Below are 23,804 nucleotides of genomic sequence, written 5' to 3'. Positions count from 1 at the left end.
ATTGTGTATACTAATGGTAGCAACAAATGTTTTATTCCTTGTTCTTAAAACTATTTAATAAAATATGTTATAGCGTGAACACAGTGTAGTCTATTTTTTTCATTGTCATTCTGTTAGAAATCCACAATCTGCTATCAATAATGGCTGTGATTAATAATGTTTTTGCCAGATTCATTCCTCCTCATACTCCTCTCCACTTCTTTTTCTCAAGAATTGCATTTCTCTCTCTCTCTCTCCCCTCGATTATATAAGAGCTATATTTCTCCTGCTCTTACAGAAGAGAGAATTTATTACTGCAGTTGCAGTACTGGATTATTTTTGAAGATACAGTACCCCCCCCCCACCCCACCACCACACACACACACACACACACACACACACACACACTCACACTCACCCCCACACACACACACACACACACACACACACTCACACACACACTCACACTCTACAGTGTGCGACTGCGTGCTGAAGGGATTACTCTGCCTACCGTAGTGTCTAGCCACACAGTCTACCAGCCACAATTAAATGACACCAGGAATAAATCCTCTGACCCAAGAGAGTGGGGGGCAACTGCATTGAACAGATGTGACTGCCGAAAATAATTGGATTACAGAGCGTGGTGAAGGGAAATAATGCATGGTTTAATATTAGTACTGGGCATTTAGCAAAAGACACACTCACACAACACGGAGGGACGGAGAAATTGCGTTTACCAAATGCAAAGCCCATTGCAGTGTTCCTCAGGCAAACACACTAACCTACTAAGACATACATAGGCCTACAATGTACCACAAATAAGGAATCTGGATAACTAATGGCATAAATAAACGATAAAATAATATGGTTAGACAAATTATTCGTCATATTTTGCCCATTTTAAGGCAGGTGAAGAGGACCGTATTATGTCACCTACCCCTTAAGGAAACGACAGCAACGCAAGCTAGGCTTTACATTGTTGTGCATGCATTGTTCATTGTTGCATTGTTTGCGGGGTTCCCCCTTCTGTTCCCCACGCTGCCGTTGGAAGGCGGCACGAACAAAAGAGTGCCATGCGAAACGCCGATTGGCTGCCGTGGTGCCGAGGATCCCGCTACAGCAGATGGGGGACCCCACGTTTACACGCCCCGACGCTTTGACTGCTTCCGAAAGCCGGCGAGGACAAACCCGAGCCGAACCGAATCGACCTCAACCAGAGCATGATAGCTAGCTCCGAATACTGAAGTAGCCACGGAGAGAACAATTCGTAGTTGAAACGCGTGTCCCAAAACCAACTCGTACTTGCCTTGTGCATATCGCTTAGGATCGCGAAGGTAAAAGAAGAAAAAAAGTAAGTGTCCTTTTAAAATACTGCTAGTTAGCTAGCCTGGCTAGTGAGATAACATGCGATAACAAAACTAGCGCTTCAGTCCTTCCTTTCCTGTCCCCAGTATACACGTGACTATATGCGTGTCCATCAGTAACTAGTTTCTGATGGCTAATTCGTTTTCCATCTAAAAGTGGATTTATTATTAATTGAATTATAGATTGTATAATTGCGTACGATACTTCATAAATATATCTAGGCTAGCTTTATGTGTGATATACACATTCAGAGGCTTGCATTTATTGGTAACTGGATCATTGATTGCCGAGTTGTATCAAATAGTTTATCATGATAATTCTGTTTTGTTTCTAGAAATAAATAACTTTCAATTCGGTTTTGTAGGTACTCGGAAGGGATAAGTAATAAAATACTGCAATGTCTAGCTTGAACATTGTCTGGCCGTTTTACCTAACGTTTCTATTCGATATCTTTCCGAGTTCGGCTTTCCCTTGACAAAAATCCAACTATGACATGCTCATGTGTACGACTGTTTTGGATAGCCGAGTGCTGGGAGAATTGTTTACGAAACTTGATCGATCCAAGGCGAGACAAAAACAAACAAAACCTCATCACATTTCATGTTTATTGCTTCTAAGTGCTGTAAAATACAAAAAAATAAAGATTAGTGAATGTAGTTACTTCGTTCTTTCCCTCACAGGACTGTGAAAGTGTGCTGTATGCGCTTTAAAAGTCTGGACTGTTTGAGAGATATCTAATTTGTGGAAGAATGACTGATTTAATTTCTGGTTGTATTGTGTACATGTAAAAGTCAACAAGAAACACGATGACAAACATATAGCTTACTATTGATAATTATACGTTTTATTTACAGGTATGACGCATCACTCTTCTGAAATATAATGTATTGTGTAATCCTATTAGTGAATTTAAACAGGGTTACGTGGGGGTGGTGGTGTACTCTTTTTTGGCACTGTGACTGTGAGTTGGCTGCCAGTCACTAAGTGCTTTGAGGGTATCCATGACAATAGCAACAATAGCCAGACCAGTCTGCTAAAAAAGTCAGGAGAGGAAGGGGACGTTGGGGGAGTATTAGAAGGCCATTCAGCTTTAAGGTAACGTGTAATGTGATGGAAAGACGAGGGACAGTGCTAGAGCAAGGCAGGAGAGAGAGAGATTGCTAGTGTTTGTGTGTGTGTGTGTGTGTGTGTGTGTGTGTGTGTGTGAGAGAGAGAGAGAGAGAAAGAGAGAGAGAGGAGAGTGGTTGAGGGCTTTATACTAGACAGCGTGTGTGTGTGAGAGAGAGAGAGAGAGAGAGAGAGAGGAGAGGAGAGGAGAGTGGTTGAGGGCTTTATACTAGACAGTGTGTTTGTGTGTGTGGGTGTGAGAGAGAGAGATTGCATGTGCTTAAAAGTGGGAGAAAGGGAGAAGGGTTGAGGGCCAAGTGAGAGTTACAGGAAGTCGTGGTCGGGATTAAAATGAGGGAGAGATGGATGAGCCAGTGTTTTAGCGAATGAAAGAAAATCAGGGAGAAAGGGGACAAGCGACTAAAAGACTGAGTCTAAGACTGGTGTAGACTGGGCAGAGGATAAAGTGAAGGACAGAGGGGGGAAAATAAACAGCAAGAGGGAGGGAGGGTGGGGGTGAAAAGGGGGCAGTGGCCGGGGTGAGCTGGGAGGCTTTCCCGAGTCCAGTCCCATAACCCTCTCTGATGTGGCTGTGGTCAATGAGGGAGAACAGGACTCCAGAGACACTGGCTGGGTCTATTTCTGGGGCACTTTCCTGTAAACTGTTTCACGTCTGTAATTTCAGCTGGAATGCCCGGGCTTATTTATGCAAGACTGCAAGTTTGTGGACATGCAGCCAATGACATGCATATGTATGAGCTTATTTTCCAGAAGACCAAAACATATGTTTACAGTACAGATGTGTGTGTGTTAAATAGTTTGGGATGCTTGGCTTGTGTGATATTGAGTGAGGAATATGCTGCTGCATTTGTGTGTGTGTGTATGTATGTGTGTGTGAATATGTGTGTGTGTGTGTGAATGCGTGTGTGTGTGTCTGTGTGAATGTGTGCGTGCGTGCGCGTGTGTGTGTGTGTGAATGCGTGTACATGTGTGTGTGTGTGTATGTTTGTGTGAATGCGTGTCCGTGTGTGTGAATGCTTGTGCATGTGTGTGTGTGTGTGTGTGTGTGAATGTGTGTGCATGTTTGTGTGTGTGAATGCGTGTGCGTGTGTGTGAATGTGTTTGCATGTGTGTGTGTGTGAGAATTTGTGTGTGTCTGAATGCGTGTGCATGTGTGTGTTTGCGTGTGTGTGTGTATGTATGTGTGCATGCATGTGTGTATGTGTGTGTATGTGTGTGTGTGTGTGTATGTGTGGTGCGTAGTTCACCTGTAAATGCACAACTTGAATGTGGGGCTGCAATGTCTTTTATAACTTAACAGTTTCTTTGTCATTCATCTTGTTAATATTCTGTTCTCAACATAAATGCCTTCCATGTGTCCTTACTGTTTACAAAAATGAGCAGTTGCAAAGTCCTCTTCTCCAGCTTATAATAAAAAGAAACTACCCCGAGGGAAGACTCCCCATCAACTGTCACCTGGCGTGGATCGGGAGACACCTCATAAAGAAAGCAGCCATTTCCACAAACAGTAACACTGGTCTTTATCGTAGTTATAAAGTCATTCTATCATTGCAAATATTTGGCCTTAACAGGAGAGCTAACCTTCTCCTAGAACAGCGAGGCCATTTCTGCAACAAGGACAAAAGGGGTTGTAAGACCTTGTTGTGGCCCTGGATTCAGAACAAACAGCCCGTCATAAAAGGGTTAATTATTTTAGTGTGCAGCTCAGCAGGGTGTGTGCATAACAGGACTTAATTCCAGTTGTGAAATATTCATAGTGCAGTATGGTGTAGTGGGCTGATTGGTTTTTAATATTTCATCATGTTGTGGGTCCTGTTTCTGGGTATGCTGAATGGTGTGTGTAAACAGGGACGGGTCTGACTGGATGATTGCTATTGCAGAGTCACTCCCAGCCCCCAGCCCTCTCACCCACCTCACTCTAGAGTTAGGGACGCTCAAAGTAGAGCAAACAGGCAGTGTGGAAGTGGCATTCTGTCTTAATGTGAAGTCTGCTCTCAGTGCACCAGATATTACTGCGTGTGTATGTGTGTATGGTGCTCTTTAAATGGGCTGGGGCGACGCATCCTTTGCGTATGTGTGTGTCTGTGGGTGTGCTTGTGTGTGTGGGTATGCGCGTGGTGTGTGACTGTGTGGGTGGGTGTGGTAGTCATTAGAATTGGGTCAATATCAGTGTGGTGAATGCGTGTGGGTGGATAAATGTTTCTTGTGCACACGTGATTGTTTGGGTGGGTGTGTGTTGGTTTGTTTGTGTGACTCTGGGTGGGTGTGGTAGTCATTCAGATTGGGCCGATATCGGTGTGGTTAATGTGTGTGGGTGGATAGATGTTTCCTGTGCACATGTGACTGTGCATGTTTGTGTGTATGTGTGTGTGTGATTGCGTGTGTGTGTGTGTATGTGTGTTTGTCTGTGTTGTGTGGGTGTTTGTGTTGTGTGTTGTGTATAGGTGTTGTGTGTTTGTGTGTGTATGTGTGTGTGTGTGTGTGTGTGTGTGTGTGTGTGTGTGTGTTTGTGTTGTGTCATCTCTGTATCTGCCGAGGCCGCAGTTGAGCAAAGGAAGTGCAGATGAATGTGAAAGAATGGCAGTGTTTCCGGTGTGAGCTGTCGAAAGAGGAAGAACCCTTCTGAGGCGAGTTTCTCCTCCGTGTCGCTCTTGCCCTCACGCTGACAAACGGATCCTTCTTCTGGAGGGTCGGGCCTCGGACCACATCTCCTGAGCGCGCTCCCGGGCACAATATCGCCCCTATTCCCCCGGCCGAGTCTGTGCCATCGGCTCTGTACCTCCGCGGTGGCAGTCTGCGTTTCGCTGAGGCGGTCGGTCTACTGCTGCGGATTACCGTTTGAGTGGTGAGTGAAGTGACAGAGCTGTTTCCTGTTTCCTTCTTCAGGGTCATGGGGTAAAAACTCCCTTGGTAGTTTCTAGACTCTCAGTGGCGCTTGAAAGCGAACCTTCTGGCCTGTTCGGTACGATGTCTTACCATTGTTTGGCGTGTATCGTCGAGCGGCGCAGCATTAAGTAGGCCTGTGTTAACAGGGGGGGCTGTGTGCAGTCCAAATGCCCCACACCTGTCCCTCTGTCTGCTCAAGCTTCCGGAGAGCTCTGCTCTGTGGGGTGGGGAGACAGCTGGCAGGGGCCCAGGTCAACTGCTGAATGGAATCTGTGTGTGTGTGTGTGTGTGTGTGTGTGTGCATGCATGTGTGTTTGTGCGTGTATTTTAACGTGTGTGTGTTTTAATGTATTGTGTGTGTGTGCGTGTGTGTATTCATGTATGTGGACTCCTGAGTGGGACATACAGATGTCCCTCTCTCTCTGTCAGATGGATTCTGTGTGTGTGTGTGTACTGTAGTTGCACTGGATTAACTGACCGTGTCTGTTTCCTGTACTCAGATGGATTCTGTGTGTGTGTGTACTGGGTTAACTGACCGTGTGTTTCCTGTATTCAGAGGGATTCTGTGTGTGTGTGTACTGGGTTAACTGACCGTGTCTGTTTCCTGTATTCAGAGGGATTCTGTGTGTGTGTGTGTGTGTGTGTGTGTGTGTGTACTGGGTTAACTGACCGTGTCCATTTCCTGTACTCAGAGGGATTCTGTGTGTGTGTGTGTGTGTACTGGGTTAACTGACCGTGTCTGCTTCCTGTATTCAGAGGGATTCTGTGTGTGTGTGTGTGTGTGTGTGTGTGTGTGTACTGGGTTAACTGACCGTGTCCATTTCCTGTACTCAGAGGGATTCTGTGTGTGTGTGTGTGTACTGGGTTAACTGACCGTGTCTGCTTCCTGTACTGTGTGTCTGAGTGACTCAGCTGTTTCAGGCTCCGTGCGCTTGCCCTCTCCCTCCCTCTCCTCTTCCCCGGCGGCGATTTCCTCGCTGTTCGGCAGACGCTCTCTGGCCTCGGCAGCCCTGGCCTCGAGGCCGTGCGTACGCCGCGTCTCCCTCGCCGCGTCTCCCTCGCCGCGTCTCCCTCGCCGCGTCTCCCTCGCCGCGGCCCGAGTCACGGGGCATCATGGGACACAGCTGTGAAAGCGAGACGCGATCCGTCTCCCTGCCCATGGGGAGTGCCAGTTAATGAGCGTGTGTCTGTCCATCTCCCTCCCCCAGCCCTGCCCATGTTGTTCCGGCTGACTGAGGATGGACAACGGACAGGACTGTGTTCAGATCGGCGAGAACAAGTTCATCAGCAAGTAAGGCCTTACCGAGGGAGCCCGCCCGCTCACTGGGCCGGCGGACGGGTTTGAGAATGGCCCTGTCACTCAACCTGTCGCGAGCCGCTTCAGATGGCTCAATCTGTCCATGTCGTTAAAAGCGGGGGCCACAATACTCACCCGTAAAGCTGGTCGGCATGCCCTGCCTCTGTGTTCTGCTCGCTTTCCGGTTGGATGGATTATGGATAATTTATGAGTATTCATGGGAGATTTCATGTCCTCTAAATTTAGACAAATCCAGCTCTCTTTCCAGTGGTCAGGAGTGTCTGCTATGCATGGAAATGATGTATAAATGAATAAAACAGTATTGTATTGATATATTTTCTTCACGATTAGTTAATTATTAATTCAATAATCTTTCATTTTGTCAGGTTTAATTCTGTGTACTGCTGATCTGAAGTTATAAGCTATATATACACACGCACGCTATGAATTTATATTGAATTGGATTTACAAAACTAAAAAAATGATTGCGCAGAATGAGAACAGCAGAGGGAATCATGGGATATTGGTGGTTTCTATCTTTAAATGTAGTCCTCTGCGGGAGTGTCCTAATCTATTATAATTTATGTATCACCTGTCTCAATGTCTCAATCTTTTAGCCTCTTGTTGTACTTTTGTATTTGAATCTAGGACTGTTGGAATTGTATTTATCTTGGTACTGTAGTTGCTTGGTACCTTATTACTTACTGACTTGGCCTATTCACCCTGTGCACTGGCTGTGCATGATATTCATGGCTGTACACAGATTCTTTGTGAATTGTACCTTATCCAACCTGTTCTGTAGTTGTTCTAATGACGGTTTGCACTTATTCTACGTCCCTTTGGATGAAAGCGTACGCTAAGCGGAGTGTATTAAGTTAAATGTAATAATGTAATGTTTCTCTTTGTGCGTGTAGGACCTCCCTGCTGATGCAACTGAAGACGTACAATTTGTACTATGAAGGACAAAACCTTCAGCTCAGACACAGAGAGGTGAGACAAAGCTTGCCCTTTGTTCCTAATTACAGTCATTAATTCATCTCTGTTCGTCCTGCCCTTTCTGTCTCTCTCTCCCCCATCACCCTTTCTCTCTCTCTCTCTCTCTCTCTCTAATGTTCTTATTCTAATGTCTTTAGAATAGTGCTGCCAGGATCAGGTGCTCTTTAATTTACCCCTAACTGTCTCTGTTCAATAATTCACCATCCCCCCAGGGGGTAATAACTGTGTCTGTGTGCACTGGGCTGGGTGCTGGGGAGCGTATCTATGTGGGCGTGACCTCTGCTGTGTGTGACACTGTGTGTGTCTGTGTGTGTGTGACTGTGTGTGTGTCTAACTGTGTATGTGTCAAACTCGTATTTCTGTGAACTATCATGAAGCTTATGCCTTGACTGAGTAGTTGTTAGCCTCTGTATTATCTTGTGATGGTGTTGCTGTGTTGTGCTTGTTGACACAGGAGGAGGGGGAGTTGATTGTTGAAGGGTTGCTCAACATCTCCTGGGGATTGAAGCGACCAATCCGATTGCAGATGCAGGATGACAACGAGCGAATAAAGCCCCCGCCTTCTTCCACATCCTGGCATTCAGGTTGCAATTTAGGCACACAAAGGTCAGAGGTCACCCTATAGACGTAATTCATTCGCACAGAGACGGCCCCCTATATGACTGAAGTATAGAAGAAATCTAAGACTAAGACAGTCAGGTTCACAATTTCCTAGTTACCAACACGCTCATTTGCTGTGTAGGAGTTTCAATAGGATTTGTGTGGGGCCAACAGGAACAGATTAAGCTTTCAGAAAAGGTTGCTGTTTCTCAAAAGAATTCTCAGTTGATCTCATCAATAGTGACATACGTAACTTCCTACTGATTAGGAAATACACCATACGTGCTTTTGCAATTCCCTCAGGAACTATGACGCAAAGTCTTACTGTGTGATGTCGTCAATAAATGACTGTGCATTGATGTACGTGTTATACCAAACATGCACGGGCAGATGTAGGAATGGGCGCATCACTGAAGGAATGTGTTTTGTTAGTAAACTTAAGACAAGAATCAGTTAGTTTTATTATTTCACAGTTGTAATAATCGCATTATTGTAAGCACCAGTTCTGAGGTAAACAGCTGAACTGTAAAAAGAGAGTGACCCCTGGAGTGCATACACTCTGTATTCACTTTGTTTCCTCATGAGCTCCTTACATAGACACGCTCACACTCTGTTCAGCAGTGACGGCTCATGAGCTAGAAATAGAACAGGCTGAAATCTCGCCTCGAAAATCATTCTCCAAGCTCCCCTCCCCCCTTGTGTACCAGTCCTCTGAACCGTTTGTGCTCACTGACAGGTCATTACTATTCTCCTAAGTGTGCCTGATATGATCGCATTCCACACCTCTACCTCCAGTTGCATTAGATCATTTAAATAAGAGTGAGGAAAATGTTCAGTTTAGTAAAAAAAAAAATCACTGTAACCGTCACAAGGGTATGGCTATATTTCATTTTAAGGTGTAATCATTGAATATTGGACAAGCTTTGAGCATAAAATTGCAACAAAGACTAGAGGAAAGAGTCCCCTGTGGGAAACCTGAGTCTTTAAATTGCAGAGTCGGCAGACCAGAGCAGATCAGTGTGGCCTGGTTATGTGCTTGAAGAACAAAGAGTAAATCTTTCCACCGGACCACGTGGTCTGTGGGCACAGGCAGTGCAGCGATGCTGGGTGAGGGAGAGGAAAAGAACATCTCCACGCGAAGAAAGGGAAGGGTCTGCTGACTGCTGCAGATTGCTCCAATACTTCATCAGCGTTAATCTCACAAAACAACCTCAAGCAGACAAAGAGTAATGCGAATGAAATGTCTTCCCTTTTTTCAGGCTGATAAACGTACCTTGTGGCTGTAGTGTGCTATAACACATTTTACTATGAATATACCGTATGTTCATACAAGGAGACAGAAAGACATGTTTGGATATATTCCTGTTTACTTTAGATTTTATGTTTGAGCAAATAACCTGGGTATTGCTTGAAATGCCATGAGGAGGGACAGACTGGTTATTTAGGCCGTTCCAATTTCCTCCAATATTGGATTAAGGTGGAATCCTTGAGCGTCTACTGTGGGTATTATTACGGTCATTTATTTTGAGTAGGCAGGTTTTGAGCCTGTAATTGAGATAAAATCTGCTTGGTGTCTCCGGAGTTGCCCTCGATGAACACATAACGGGGTAATTGGATGTGATTAAATGGTGATGTATTTGATAAAGAGGGGCCAATCCTGAGTTGGCGGACTCCAACAAAGGACTGCCTTTTTTCTGAAACGATTAGACAGAAACTAGGAATAAAAAACCCTTTCTGGGAAACATATGGAAGCATTTTCTTTAAGTGTACGTAATTCATTTAGCAATAGCTGCAAGTCTTTATCGCACAGTCGTGGCTAAGGAAAGGATGACACCAATAGCCAAAAATAATCCCCAGTGCTTTTTTCACTTCAATGGACACTTGTTCCTTGGATCTTAATATTGTGGAGAGGATGTTCCAGTCCAGTGAGAAATATTAAGGAAATGGCAGGAAAGCAGTTTTTTATGAGGCGAGAAGACAATATTTTCCAGTTACCAGTTCTCATTGATTTCTTCCTGGCCTAATGTTTACAATATTAATTTTACGAAGGTTTATGAATATTTTAGATTTATTTAAAAATAAGATGAGAAGGTTTTATATTCCTGGGTGCCAGTGGCCATTTCTGATTCATTATTCTGATGAATTCACTATGTTCATGTCACAATGTATCTGTTAATATTTAATGAAATACCACAAATCTCAAGCTGACAAAACATAGTCCACTCATGTCAATTTCACATATTCTTTTCAATGCAAAATAACATTTTATAAATGTGTGTCAAAAGTCATGGACACTGCTCACGTCATTAATTATCACAAAACCGCATTATTAGTATTCAAGTGGGTAAGTGGGATGATTCAGTTAGCACAAGGAGGGGGTGTGTTATTGCTGCATTACAAGTGCCCCTGTGAGAGGAAGACTTTATGTAGACTGAAGAACGGATTATACGACCCAGCTGCGGAAGAAACCGGGCCCAAATTATGATGATAATTATGAGTATATTTTATTTGTTCCTGTGCTTCAGGTCAACAATGCATTCTAGTGTGAACATTTAAAAGGTTTGACCGAATTAAAGCTTTAAAATGAAACAATCCTTCTACTTGTCTCCAGTAAGGAGGGCACCCAGCAAGTCCTACCCACCATTGAGGTGATCGAGGCTGAGGACCAATCGGAGCAGTGCACTGAGATGGAAAAGCAAATGGGTGAGCGATGAAGAACTTCTAGAAATATCTATCATGTTCCTTTAAACAACTGTTAACATTTATCCTACAGACATGTAGCATACTGTGGACTTTTGGTGACATTGGCTCAGGCGGTAAGAGCAGTCGTCTGGCAGTCGGAGGGTTACCGGTTCGATCCCGCCCTGAGTGTGTCGAAGTGTCCCTGAGCAAGACGCCTAACCCCCAAATGCTCCTGACGAGCTGGTTGGTGCCTTGCATGGCAGCCAGTCACCATTGTTGTATGAGTGTGTATGTGAAAGGGTGAATGACAACCATCAATGAGAAGTAGGGCGGCCTGTAGCGTAGTGGTTAAGGTAAATGACTGGGACACACAAGGTCGGTGGTTCTAATCCCGGTGTAGCCACAATAAGATCCGCACAGCCGTTGGGCCCTTGAGCAAGGCCCTTAACTCTGCATTGCTCCAGGGAAGGACTGTCTCCTGCTTAGTCTCATCAACTGTACATCGCTCTGGATAAGAGCGTCTGCCAAATGCCAATAATGTAATGTAATGTAATGTAAGTACAGCGCTTTGAATAAAGGTGCTATACAAATGCCAACCATTTACATTCTCAGTAGTTGGCATTTATTCCGTCTCTCTGTGGCCATCTCCCTCTTTCCTTCAGCGGAGGAGGACGAGGGCTCCTCCCAGCTCCTGAGGACGAAGAGCGACGCTGGCGTTTTGAGAAGAGGCACGCGGCGGACTGCGAGCGAGCAGCGCAAAATCAGACGTCACAGATTCTCCATCAACGGGCACTTCTACAACCACAAGGTGCAGCCACGTCCACACACACACACGCACGCACGCACACACACGCACACACACACACTCTCTCTCTCACACACACACACACACACACTGCCTTTCATTTCAAACACATTACAACCACATACATTTCAAAATATGCGGTTGACGGGTCGGCACTCTGTGCCTCAACGTCGTACAGCTGTACAGTAATTCAAGCTCATTGGTTGAAAATTGTTTCTAATTGCCACCGCCAATGGCGCTTCGACGTCAGCGCGTTCACAGAGAAGGGCGTTCGAGCATGCTTGTTGTTGCAGTTCCTCTCTTGACCGTGAGAAGTCTGAAATGACCCATTGCACCTTTAACGCCGTGCGTTTGTCCCGCGCAGACCGCAGTGTTTACCCCGGCCTACGGCTCGGTGACCAACGTGCGCATCAACAGCTGCATGACCACGCCTCAGGTTCTGCGCGTGCTGCTCAACAAGTTTAAGATCGAGAACAGCCCCGACGACTTCGCCCTCTACCTCGTGCACACCAGCGGGGGTGGGTGCCCACTGCCACGCCATCGCTCTGCGTCTGCACGTGTGTGTGTGTGCACAAGCCCGTATGTGTGTGTGTGTGTGTGTGTGTGTGTGTGCACATGTGTGTCTGCGTGTGTGTGTGTGTGTGTGTGTGTGCGTGCACATGTGTGTCTGCACGTGTGTGTGTGTGTGTGCACAAGCCCGTATGTGTGTGTGTGTGTGTGTGTGTGTGTCCACGTGTGTCTGCACAAGGCCATGCGTGTCTTTGTGTCTATGTATGTGTGCACGCATATGTGTCTGTTTGCATGTGCACATGTGTGTATGTGTGTCTGCGTGTGTGCATGTTTGTGCATGTGCACAAGCCCATATGCGTCTGTGTGTGTGTGTATGTGTGTGCGCATGTGTGTGTGTGCATATGCGCATATGTGTGTATGCTCTCTTGCGTGTGTATGTGTGTATGTGTGCCTGCATATGTGTGTCTGCACGTGCACATATGTGTGTGCGTGTGCACAAGCCCATACGTGTCTTTGTGTCTATGTATGTGTGCACGCACATGTGTGTGTCTGCATGTGCACATGTGTATGTGTGTCTGCATTTGTGCATGTTCACAAGCCCATATGCGTCTGTGTGTGTGTATGTGTGTGTGCGCATATGTGTGTATGCTCTCGTGCGTGTGTATGTGTGTTCGTGCATGTGCACATATGTGTGTGAGCAAAGCGACTAGCAAAATATTGCTCGGTCTCCTGCATTAATGCATGTCATTAACGCATTATAGGCAGTCGCTGTATGCCCATAATGTTTCCTGCTGCAACAGTAAGATGCCAATGTCTATTCTGCATATTGTTTGATAGACCTACCGGTGCACTGCTCAAGTGCAGGACATGAGAACGCAGTTACACTGTGTGCGTACGTGTGTGTGTTTCAGAACGCGTGCAGCTTAAGCGCTCCGACCACCCCCTGGTGCTGCGCGTGCTGCAGGGCCCGTGCGAGCAGGTCAGCAGGATCTTTCTCATGGAGCAGGACCTGGGAGAGGAGGTCACCTACGACGTAAGCCCCTTTCTGCCTGCTCCTCAGGCCATTCGCCCCGCCCCTTCCTCAGCGTTAAACAGCGCTGCAGCAGTCTTACGGTACACTGAGTCACCACAGGCACCTCACAGTGAGTCGTGCAGCATACTGCACCCCTGTCTTCTCCCCTACATGTCTGACGGCCTTCACGGGTATAAACAAGGGGCGAACACAGTCAGCACGATGTGCACTCTGATAATATCCAACGCACTTTTTGTGTTCCTATTTTTGTGTTATGTTCAACACATTTTTGTGTCAGTTACGACCTTCGTATTGTTACAAAGGGAGACTTTTTAAAACACAAACTTTTTTGTTGAAAGCGTCGGAGATGGAGGTGCGTTAAAAAATGACACGTTATGTGTTGCTTTTAACACGTCTTGATTTCAGTGTGGTAGCGCAGATCGGAATCAGCCATGTTTGAGTCAGTGTGTTTTGTTTTTTTGAACTAAGATAACATAAGAGCAAGTAGGCAGTGTTTCAGAGTGCAGTGACTAATGGCAGGTTGGTGAAGGTGTGAGAATGCACAAGCCAATCGGGATGCTTGTCACATTTCCTGTAAATGCACTGTCTCAATTTGACACTTCCGCTTCCCTCCACCAGGTGGCGCAGTATATAAAGTTTGAGATGCCCGTGCTTCAGAGTTTCATCACAAAACTAAAGGAAGAAGAGGACAGGGAGGTCCAAAAACTCAGGACCAGGTACAGCCAACCAATATTATAATCCCCTTTCACCGTGCTATTTGGATTCATGTATGAATGTGCTTTTGACAGGCAAAATCTAGTTTTAGATATATTACTCCTACATTATGTAACAATTTCAAACATATCAAACATATTTCATGCAACATCCAATACTTCATTAGTATGTACAAGGGGGTGTCCAATCTTATACAAAAAGCCAGTGTGGGTTTTTGTTTTTGCCTAGCACTATGACATGATTCAACTAGGTTAACTAATCATGGTCTTCAATAAAAACCTTGATGAGTAGAATCGGGTATCCAGTGCTGAGCTAAAACAAAATTACTGGCCCTTTTCATATAAGATCGAAAACCCCTCATACAGACTCAATAAATGCCGTCTTATAACTGTTATAGCAAAGACAATGTGTTTCTGCTCCCCTCCTTCTGGCCTATAATTCAGCCTTCTCACAGACGTGTGCTGACATGGCCTCCTTTATCCTTAAATCTATTTAGGAATAATGGAACTAAATCTAATTTCCGCACCCCTGAGGGCCTTTTAATTAGTTACTCGTCATTCTAAAGAAGGTGTAGAACCATTTCTGTCCACCAGGCGGAGACAAACATTTAGACTGCAGCATCAGTTGGGCAGCTGGTCACCATTTCTGCATTGTGCTGCTGCACGTGTCATTTCTCTGTGAGGCTGCTATGAAATACCTACATGATATTCTGTGGTCCCCCGTCTCCCCCGTCTCTTCTCTCAGGTACATCTCTCTCCGCGGTTTGATTAAGAAGAAGCTACAGTGTCTGCCGGAGGGGCCTACCTGTATGTGACCCCCACCCACCCCCCCGCCCCTGACCCCTCCGTGCTTTTTCCTTCATCACTTCCTGCCATCACAATAATTCCAGTAGAAAGCCGGTAATTCCATTCCTCCCAGCTCCACCCCCCCTCGACTCTTCCGAACGCTCCGAGGAACTGCAGTGGCATTGCCTAAAAAAAGAGCAATAATAACAGTATAGAGACCATTTGTGGACCTAAGGGTTGCAATTTTCCTATGGCACTTTTCCTGTAAACATACATGGTAACATGAGTCAGCCCAGCCAAAAACAAAGAAGAAAACTCTTCAAGCAAAGAATACAAAGCACATTCCACAATATGAACTGTCCGATCTACTTCTGACTTATTGGTTGATCAGGTAATTATAAGTGAAGACTTATTTTGTTTGACGTGAGCTCAGGTCATTGATGACCTCGCTGGATGTCTGGGAAGGCGGACCACCAGATTTTCCTTCCTGCTGCCATTCGGCCACACAGACCACGCCCTTCTGGGAATACCTGCTCGGGAAACAGGGAATAAGAAATGACACGTGTCCCAGGGAACCTGGGAGATTGTGATGTGACATCCGGCGTTCTCCTCCTGTACTCTGAACTCTCTGGCACGCTTGTCTTCCGAGGGGAAGCCGGGTGTTCCCGTCGCACTTGCGGTTTTTAAGACGTGCCTGCTTTTCAGCTTTCTGAGTCGCCTGTCACCTTCCTCTGCCTGCAGCTTCAAAGGAAGTCAAAAAGTAGAATCCGTCCATTTATGGAGCCCCTTGTACTTTGTAAAGGGATTTTATTTGTGGAAATTAGCAGTTGTGACTTATGTCTTATGTGTAGCACAGCTAACTGCCACCACCAGATATTGATTTAGAAAACATTAGATTATTTTCTTTCTTTTTTATTAGAAATTCCCCATTTCTTTTTCACACAACACAGTCCCCTAGATTCTCAAACACTTAGTTATTACTGGCTAACTGGTCTGGCTAACTATCTGTCAAAGAAAATGTAACTTCTAGCTACATCTAGCTGAAAATTGGGAGCAGAATTTGGGAGCAGAACTGTAGTTGTGTCAGTAACACTCTCAGGAAACACTCTTAACTGGCAGTGACGTACAATGCAAACATCAGTGTTTTGACATTGGTCATTTGACATACAAATGTAAATAATATTGGTAACGATAAATGTACACAGGTACACTTACACTCTTGGCACAGCTAAGAAGTGAACCGACTAGTTATTAGACCTCCTCACACGTCTTAGCAAACTGTTGCTGTCAGTGGAGAGATTAGAGTATACAGTAGAATTTAAAATGATGGTCACTTTTGAAGGGGATGGTTTTATTTTTAATTTTCTTCCTGTAGTTTCTTTTAATATTGAATTTAATCAACACATGTTTCTAATGACTTTTTCTTAAATACTTAATTGAATCATTATATGAATGGATTGTATTTAAACTTACACCACTGGTACACAGAATTGAAATGTAAATGATGTTATCTGTGCTGAATTCTGCCAACATAACACCCAACTCCTCAGTTTGTTTGTGTCCTGTGGATTTTGAAGCCTGATTTATTGGAATGTCTATTTCGTCTCTACCCAGTGAAGCACAGCAGGTTTTTAAAAAATCTGTAGCACAAATAAAGCTTTTCTGTGAAGGAGTTGCTTTGCAATGGATTGTGAAGTGAGCTGATGACGCGTTGGGAACACCGTGTTGTTTTGCTCTTTTATAAGTTTGTCTGCCCGTCAGAATGTATGGTTTCAGATGCATCTACTTGTGTGTGTTCGTGTGTGTGCCTTTGATTGTATTATTCCTCTTTGTATGGCTATAGTTCTAAGAGTTACATTGTGAGACATTTACATCTGATATGTAAGAGTCCCCTTTGCATTTTCCTCAGGAAACAGCAAATGTGTCGGCTCTTTTAAAAGGGAATTAAAAAGGGAATATTCTTAATTAGATTTTTTTTACAGTGATTATAATTATTAAAGACCTTTGCTGCAGGTGTAACTGATGGACAGTTTCTATTGGTGTGAGAGTGATAGCAAGTGTGTCATTTTCTCAGAAGTAATTGTCACCCTGGTTTTAGCTGAAGTTTGGAACATTAAAACCTTAGTTTCTCATTAATCCTCTGTGGTGACTGTGAAACGATATCCCCGTACCAGTGTTTACAGTGTCTAGCCAATGGGGAGGTGTGGGTGTTCAGTGTGGGGTATTATGGATCACTGAGGCTAAAACAGGACGCAAAGCACCTCAAGCCCTCATCTGACTGGTGATCATCAGACCATCCACAACCTCAGAGGAACAACACCGCTCAGCTCACACCCACTGAAGACACAAGTCAGCCACTCTCCCAGCAACCTCCAACTCCTTCACAAACCGTGACTCCTGTGTATCTCTAACAAAAAAAACAGGTAAATTCACTCTTTTATCAGAAAGAAGAAAATAACTCCTCTGGGATGACTTGTATTAGTTAATTTTGCAACTGTTGCATGCGGTTACTTCTCTGTAATCTGTAAGATAAAACACACTGAGTACTGTCTGAGATAACTTGTTAGGCATCGTGGTAATAACTGCTGGTCTAAATATGTGTAGATATTATACAAATTATAAATGTATCCCTGTGATAAGAGGATGCAGAGTACTGAAAATGGGAATGTTTCCTGGAAATAAAATGATTACTTGTTTTTAAAAATCTGATATTTTATTGGAATTAAATAATATAGTTTCCCCTGTGTTTTTGAGCATAGTTATTATCATTTTATTCTGCTTCTTTGCTCTTCTTTATTAAGGGTGTCAGTAATCAGGGAGGTGACTATATGTAAACATGTTGGGTTAATTTGCACATTTTATTATATACACACAAACACGGATACGTGTAATTAATCCTATTTCGGCTACTGTATGTCTGATGCCCTATATTAATCATGAGTCATTAATCACATGACATTAATAGGCTGACTCAGAGTGACAGGAAGATAAGGTGAAAATAAGCAAGAGGGCTATTTAGTCCAGCAAACAAAGCAATTATCATTGACTGTCATCCACTGGCCCACAGTCCTTTGCAGTCTACTGGTCGACCAGTGTTTCCAGTATCTATGGTTTCTCGGTCATAGGCTTGTGAATGAGAGTATGAGCAGTGAAGGTGATCTAGCAGTCAGGATTAGTCCAGTAATAGCAGACAGGGACGTTAATCCTCGACTGGGTCAAAAGGCTTTGTAGGTGAGCCTTCTGAAATACACAGTGTACTCATATTGCTTATGTGCTAGTAGTGGTTTCGTAATGTTTACTGCTCCTTGGTTGTTTCCACGGACCATTATGATTTGGCCATACGAGGGGCATTTCTTATAGTTTAGTCAGAGCTGAAATTTGGAGTAACTATATTGTATTTCAACTCTGAACCTAAAATTGCTTCGGTTTTTCCTTTCAAATTTAGTCAATATTGTATTTACATTTCAAAATATGCTTCACTTATTAAAAAACGTCATTGTTGTCACTCAGTGTTAGACAAACTTCCTTTCAATAATTTCATTACACTTAAAAACTCTTCTTACCTCCAACTTTGCAAGAAGCTCTGTGAATTAGTTTTGTAGTCGCAAAAGTTATCAAGCATCTCTCTGATCTGGAAGTTTTTCCTAATATCAAGGAGCACACTGCTCAATGATGATCATATTCTACCATGATAATTAATGGTAATATACCTACCTTGTTTATAAAGACATAAACCTCTCCAGAGGTGAGGACACAAAGCTGGGAGTTACTTACATAAAGGTACATCCAGGATTACGGAAACCATTTTAGGTGACTTTACTGGCCCTAAGTGGATACCGTAAGACTATTAATGAAGCAAGAGGGAGTTCTCTGGAAGCTGCCAGTGGTGAAATACACCTCTCTGAATGTACACTTGGGGTGCCATGAGTCATGTAGGCAAGCTAGAGTGCTTAACAGGAGAGCCTGTTTCACTTGCCTTGCATGGCAGCCAATCGCTGTTAGTGTGTATGTGTGTGTGTGTGTGTGTGTGTGTGTATGAATGAATGGGTGAATGAGAAGCATCAATTGTACAGCGCTTTGGATAAAGGCGCTATATAAATGTCAGCCATTTACCTCTTCGCAGGGAGCTTCTGTCATGATTGGCCGGTGTGGACTCCCCGCCCTGTGGGCGTGCCTGTTGCTGACGGCGATGCTGTGCCCCTGCGCTCTGGCCAGGCGGGGGCGGGGCTTCGGGGGAAGGGGCATGGGCATGGGGATGGGGGCCCGAGCCCCGCCCGCCCGCTCCTCTAACACCGGGATGAAGATGGCGGGGGCCGCGGCGGCGGGGGCCCTGGGCGGGGCGGTGATCGGCCACGGGATGGGCTCCATGGGCCGCCCGGGGTACGGCTACGGCGGCGGCGGCTACGGCTACGGGGGGTACGGCGGGTACCCCAGGTACGGGGGCGGATTCGCCTCCGGGGGCCGCCGGTACGGGAGCGGCAACGACACCGACGGGGAGTACTACTACGACTCCGGCAGCCGCCACGCCGCCAACGGCTTCGTCTTCCTGGGCTCCGTGATGGCCCTCATGACGCGCCACTGGATGGGAATTTAACCCGACTGACTGGATCCTCTTCTTTTACAATGTACAGGGCCGTGAATGAGAATTCAAGGAGATCCCAACGAATGAGCGATTGCACTGTGAACCACCTTTATGTAAAAACGGGTTATTGGCTTACGAAGTTATATTTCATTCCTGAGAAGATTCTCGACAGGTAATCGTCTGGCGTATGTCTACGGGTTATTACTACCGTGTGAGCATGCATTTTTATTTTTGTCTAATAACGGTCCTCAAAGATATATGGATGATGGAAGAAAGGGTTTGTTACCGTTTTTGGTGTTAATATGAAATTATTGTAAAAGTTTATTTTTTTTTAAAAGAGAAGAGTGCTTCTTATGTTCGGCTCAGATTACACAGATTGCAGTAGGAGCACAACAAAAGTATCTTTGTGAAGCTGATAACTAAACTAAAATTTATCACACATTTTAGGCGGAAATTCTGTTCATTTTTCACCTAATTTCTACCTCCATCATAGATTTGTCAGTGTGCTCTAATACTGCTACCCACTGCCACCAACTACCACATTCTTCAACTAAACAATTGTAATTATCCTGAGCAGGAATTTCGCTATTCACGTTTCACAATTTGTAATTATTATTGACTTCATGAATATTTTTGTAACATCGTGTTTATTTTTGTAACACCACTGTAAGTATTGCCATGACCAGGATTATGCAGCTTTTTAATATATATGCTGGTGTTTCTGTGAACACATTGACTTGTGTTAGAGCAGTAATGCAGACTTTGATGCAGGTAAGCTAATGCAAATGTGTATAATGTGTTTTATGCAATTGTGTACAATGTGATTATCAGTATATGGCTCTTTTATTTGAATAAATGTATGGAAGACAGTTTGTGTGTATATATTTGAGTTACTGCCGCTACACGTTCACTACTTTTCTCCCTAGCATCATTCTGATGTACTGTAAACTATACTGTAAGATGTCGATGTGTACCGTCCTCGTTGATGTAGAACCAGCAGAATCCACTAGGGGGAGACAAAATTTCAGCACATTGAAAGCATGTAGTCAGTTCTCTGCGATCTATTTAGAGCCATAACCCAGTCTTCACTCGCCATATAAAACTGGAAAACCAGCTGTTCCCATGAAACAGGTGATGTGGTATAAAACAGCAGTCTTTGTCCGGCATCACTTTTTTTTAAGTGAGCAGTGATAAATGTGATTATTATTTTACATAATCGTAAATTTCAATTATATTTGGTGGGTTGTTTAAACTTGTCATTGTTTAGTAAAACATTTTCATTGGATGACAGGCTACAGTATATTTTGGATCCGACCGTTAACAGAATCAGAATGCGGAAGGCAGTCAATAAAAAACATTGAAACATATGAGTAAATGTTTTGAAAAAACTGTATAGTTTTCCTATATAACATAACTTATAGATTAGTATATGTGTTGTTCACTAAATACAATATTGCTTCTTAATTTTTGATCAATGGTGCCAATAATTGTGGAGCGCATTGTAGTTGTGATGCACGCGCACATGCAAAAGATACAGCCCATGAAAACTCACACCAGCCAGTTGACCAAAGTTGGCAACCTTGTGCATGAGCACCACAAAATGGCGGCTCCAATCAGGCGACAAATCGCAGGTTCAAAGGAAGAAACGTTTGTCCATGCTCGTATTTCAGTTTTCTCGGTCTCACCACGAATTTGGGACGCTTCTCTCTTCAGCGTATTGTGGCGTTCCGTCCATTGAAGTGTAAGTTACAAATAATGTCGAAGAGAAAATAAGTTTACGTTGCAAAAGCGATACACAGAAGAAGCTAGTACCGTCAGTGTGCCACATTTCCCGGCTTGACCTGGCAACAATTTTGGCAACAAAAAATAGCCTGCCAGATATATGGATTTAAGAAGAAGCAGTGAATGAGATGGAGGGAACGTAACTCTTGGTTGTTCACAAATTATGTGAATGTTGGGTATAATGTTAGCCCACAAATAACCCTTCTGCTTTGCGGTGTGCGTCGAGGGGATCAACGGAATTGTAAGTACCCTGTTGATGTCGCAAAGTTTAGCCTAGAGCCCTATAGAAAACGACACAACAAAAGATGGCATTTCACGCAATCCATTGAAGCCATTAAAATCTGGGGAAAGGAAATGCTAGGTAAGAGGTAAACTCTTCTCATCTGCAAGAAACTACCACTTCGTTCAGAACAGCATACTTAATTGCAACGAAACGAGTGGCATTTTGCTGAATTAGCAGTTTGATGTCACTGCACGAAATTAACCGTCTACCGGTTGGCCGACTCCATAGGCTACATAAAGCGCATGCACGTTAGTAACATGAAGAACACATTAACTGATTTACAATAAGTGGAATTCAGTCTCAATTTCACACTTATTCAATAAGTTATTGAATTCAGATTCATTGGTTCTGCGACCCAAAATGTTGGGTTTTGGACAGGGTTGGATGTGTGAGAATGAATGAACGGTACGTCGTGAAGAGGAGACTGATCCTGGAAGCTTGTCATATATTTAAGGCCCAAGGCCTTGGTGCTTATTACGATGCGTGGTTGCTGTCAGCTCAATTGGATTTCATTTAAAGCAGCCATGCACACTAATGAATGGAGACGTATTGTTGTTAAATGTTTTTCAGGTAGGCTATGTGCAGTGTCAGAGAAATATTGTAAAATAAATGGGGTTAAAAAAAAAAAATCTGAGCCCACAAGCTCAATTTTATGTGCTTTACTTTGTATTGAATCAGCTGTTCATGATGTACTTATTTGTCCAGCTGGCCTTGCCACTCATTCGATCGCTCATGACGTGAAACGCGCAGAGCATTTACCGTTTATCCGTTCGGTTTAGCAGGCTAGATGTTACAAAGATTGTTTGGCCATAGATCGTCTCATTGTTATCCAACCATTTGCCATTGGTAGGAATTTTCTTAAGCTTTTCATCTGCCTGCCGGACGCGAGTTCCCGTTAGCCTTTACGTAAGAGAGTAATAGGGTTGCGTAATTTCTGGCACCGCTTAGCTGGCGGTGCTCAGCTGCCGCGTCGGGGATGTTTGCAGATCTGGTTACAGGTGGGGGGAAAACATCGTCACAACATAGTACTGCCATACAGTGTCGGGAAGTATCGATATTTGATCTGAATACATATTTTAGGTTTAGTAGTAATTTTAGCTGCAAACAATTAAACTATTAATGTGTCAAAAACGCAAAGGTCAGTACCAGCTCACTTCAAACACTGGGAACTTTAGTTCTGCGCAATGATAGGTCACAGAGGGAGGTAGTTGTTTTCAGAGGTTTTGCTTTCAGTTCTTAAATTTTTTATTGACACAACTGCTTAGAAAATCATTGTTTAAACAAATGATATTTAATAGGTTTCCTCTTATTTCTGTCAAACAGAGGCCTTACATGAAAAAGAAAAATCCTTCGTTTTGAAAAATATTTTTTTCAGTGACACGTATATTGTTATATATTGTAAATTAATTTCTTGCAATGCATGGCGTGTGGTAGAATCACCTGTATGGTGATACTATCGTATCCTAGGCAACGCGAGTAAAGACGGAACCGTCACTCCCACACACATTCCACAAAGCAGAACACCACAGCCTAAAAAAAAAAAGAAAACTGCAAGACAATTAAAAAAAAAAATCCCATTGCCTTGTGTTCATTATAGAACATAAATCTGGTGGAGGGCACTGATGAAAGGAAGGAAACGGTGTAGACATACAGTATGCACAATGACACACATACACAATGGCAAAATATATGCACACATACACAACGCAGACCTAGCGATCACTCATAATTGTCAAGCAGTTACCTTAATTCAGTATTCTGAAGTACCAGTACAAGTACCCTACATGTATAAAAAAAAATCTGACTGAAATTCCTACTGATTATAACTAAGCACAAATTTGTAAATGGCGAGGAGGTTTAAGTATTATATACTTTTCATGCACTTTTTTCAGGCCTCCATCTTGTCCAAGGCTGCTTTTTATTTAGAAGGAGCCTGCTCCTCTATTCCGTGTTGCTTAGTGACACCCATTCTCTTTTCACCCCCACCTCCTGTGGAAGAGTAACCCGTTACCTAGCAACATCACTGTCCTCTCAGGCCTCTGTTGGCGGAGGCTCTCTGTGGGCTCGGTGAAAAATCTCAAGCAGTACAGAAGAAAGGCCTCGTTTAAAAGTCACTCGACGGAGACTAAAATAATGCTGGAGCCTTTTTTTTCCTTCACACGTAAGAAGTGACACAAGCGTTTATAAAATAATGGAAGAGGCGCCGGTTCTACTGCGAATGTCCTGCGGAGACCGTAAATTTGGCTGTTCGGTCTTAAGAAAACAGACTTGTTGTGGGGAACATTCTACGACTTGCTGAACAATACAGTCTAGTTTGGTGGTGCAAGAACTTTGCTTGTTAAATGCTAATTTCGCAGCATTGAGTAAATCACTACAC

At 43.9% G+C, this 23,804-nt stretch overlaps 4 protein-coding genes across 5 annotated transcripts in view; all 4 read left to right on the top strand.

Moving 5' to 3' along the window:
• The window catches only part of LOC133139980 (solute carrier family 23 member 2-like), a 45,889-nt gene extending 39,355 nt beyond the window's left edge, over positions 1-6,534 (top strand). The window contains exon 17 of the mRNA XM_061259471.1: positions 6,367-6,534. Within this exon, the coding sequence (XP_061115455.1) occupies positions 6,367-6,534 (168 nt within the window). The remainder of the gene's footprint in view (positions 1-6,366) is intronic.
• Positions 1,017-16,452, top strand: LOC133140459 (ras association domain-containing protein 2-like). 2 transcript variants are annotated; one of them, XM_061260441.1, is made up of 10 exons: positions 1,017-1,330; positions 6,567-6,649; positions 7,570-7,645; positions 8,106-8,257; positions 10,863-10,954; positions 11,596-11,741; positions 12,103-12,256; positions 13,160-13,281; positions 13,900-13,997; positions 14,740-16,452. In XM_061260441.1, exons 2-10 carry the CDS (start codon positions 6,597-6,599, stop codon positions 14,807-14,809), a joined length of 963 nt encoding a protein of 320 aa, XP_061116425.1. In that variant the 5' UTR covers positions 1,017-1,330; positions 6,567-6,596; the 3' UTR covers positions 14,810-16,452. The 2 variants fall into 2 exon arrangements, with proteins under 2 accessions (XP_061116425.1, XP_061116424.1); XM_061260440.1 differs by lacking the exon at positions 1,017-1,330 and adding an exon at positions 4,703-5,317.
• A 2,463-nt stretch (positions 16,453-18,915) lies between these two features.
• Positions 18,916-19,374, top strand: LOC133139979 (keratin-associated protein 19-2-like). Its single transcript, XM_061259470.1, has one exon. It carries the CDS (start codon positions 18,916-18,918, stop codon positions 19,372-19,374), a length of 459 nt encoding a protein of 152 aa, XP_061115454.1.
• A 1,590-nt stretch (positions 19,375-20,964) lies between these two features.
• nsd3 (nuclear receptor binding SET domain protein 3) overlaps positions 20,965-23,804 on the top strand; it is a 65,716-nt gene continuing 62,876 nt past the window's right edge. Inside the window, exon 1 of the mRNA XM_061259526.1 lies at positions 20,965-21,103. The gene's annotated coding sequence lies outside the window, so the exon portion shown is untranslated. The remainder of the gene's footprint in view (positions 21,104-23,804) is intronic.

This window comes from Conger conger, chromosome 11 (assembly GCF_963514075.1).
Source record: "Conger conger chromosome 11, fConCon1.1, whole genome shotgun sequence".
NCBI classification, from domain to species: domain Eukaryota; kingdom Metazoa; phylum Chordata; class Actinopteri; order Anguilliformes; family Congridae; genus Conger; species Conger conger.
The sequence above is the reverse complement of the archived record's forward strand: the minus strand, read 5'-3'. Positions and strand labels throughout refer to the sequence as shown.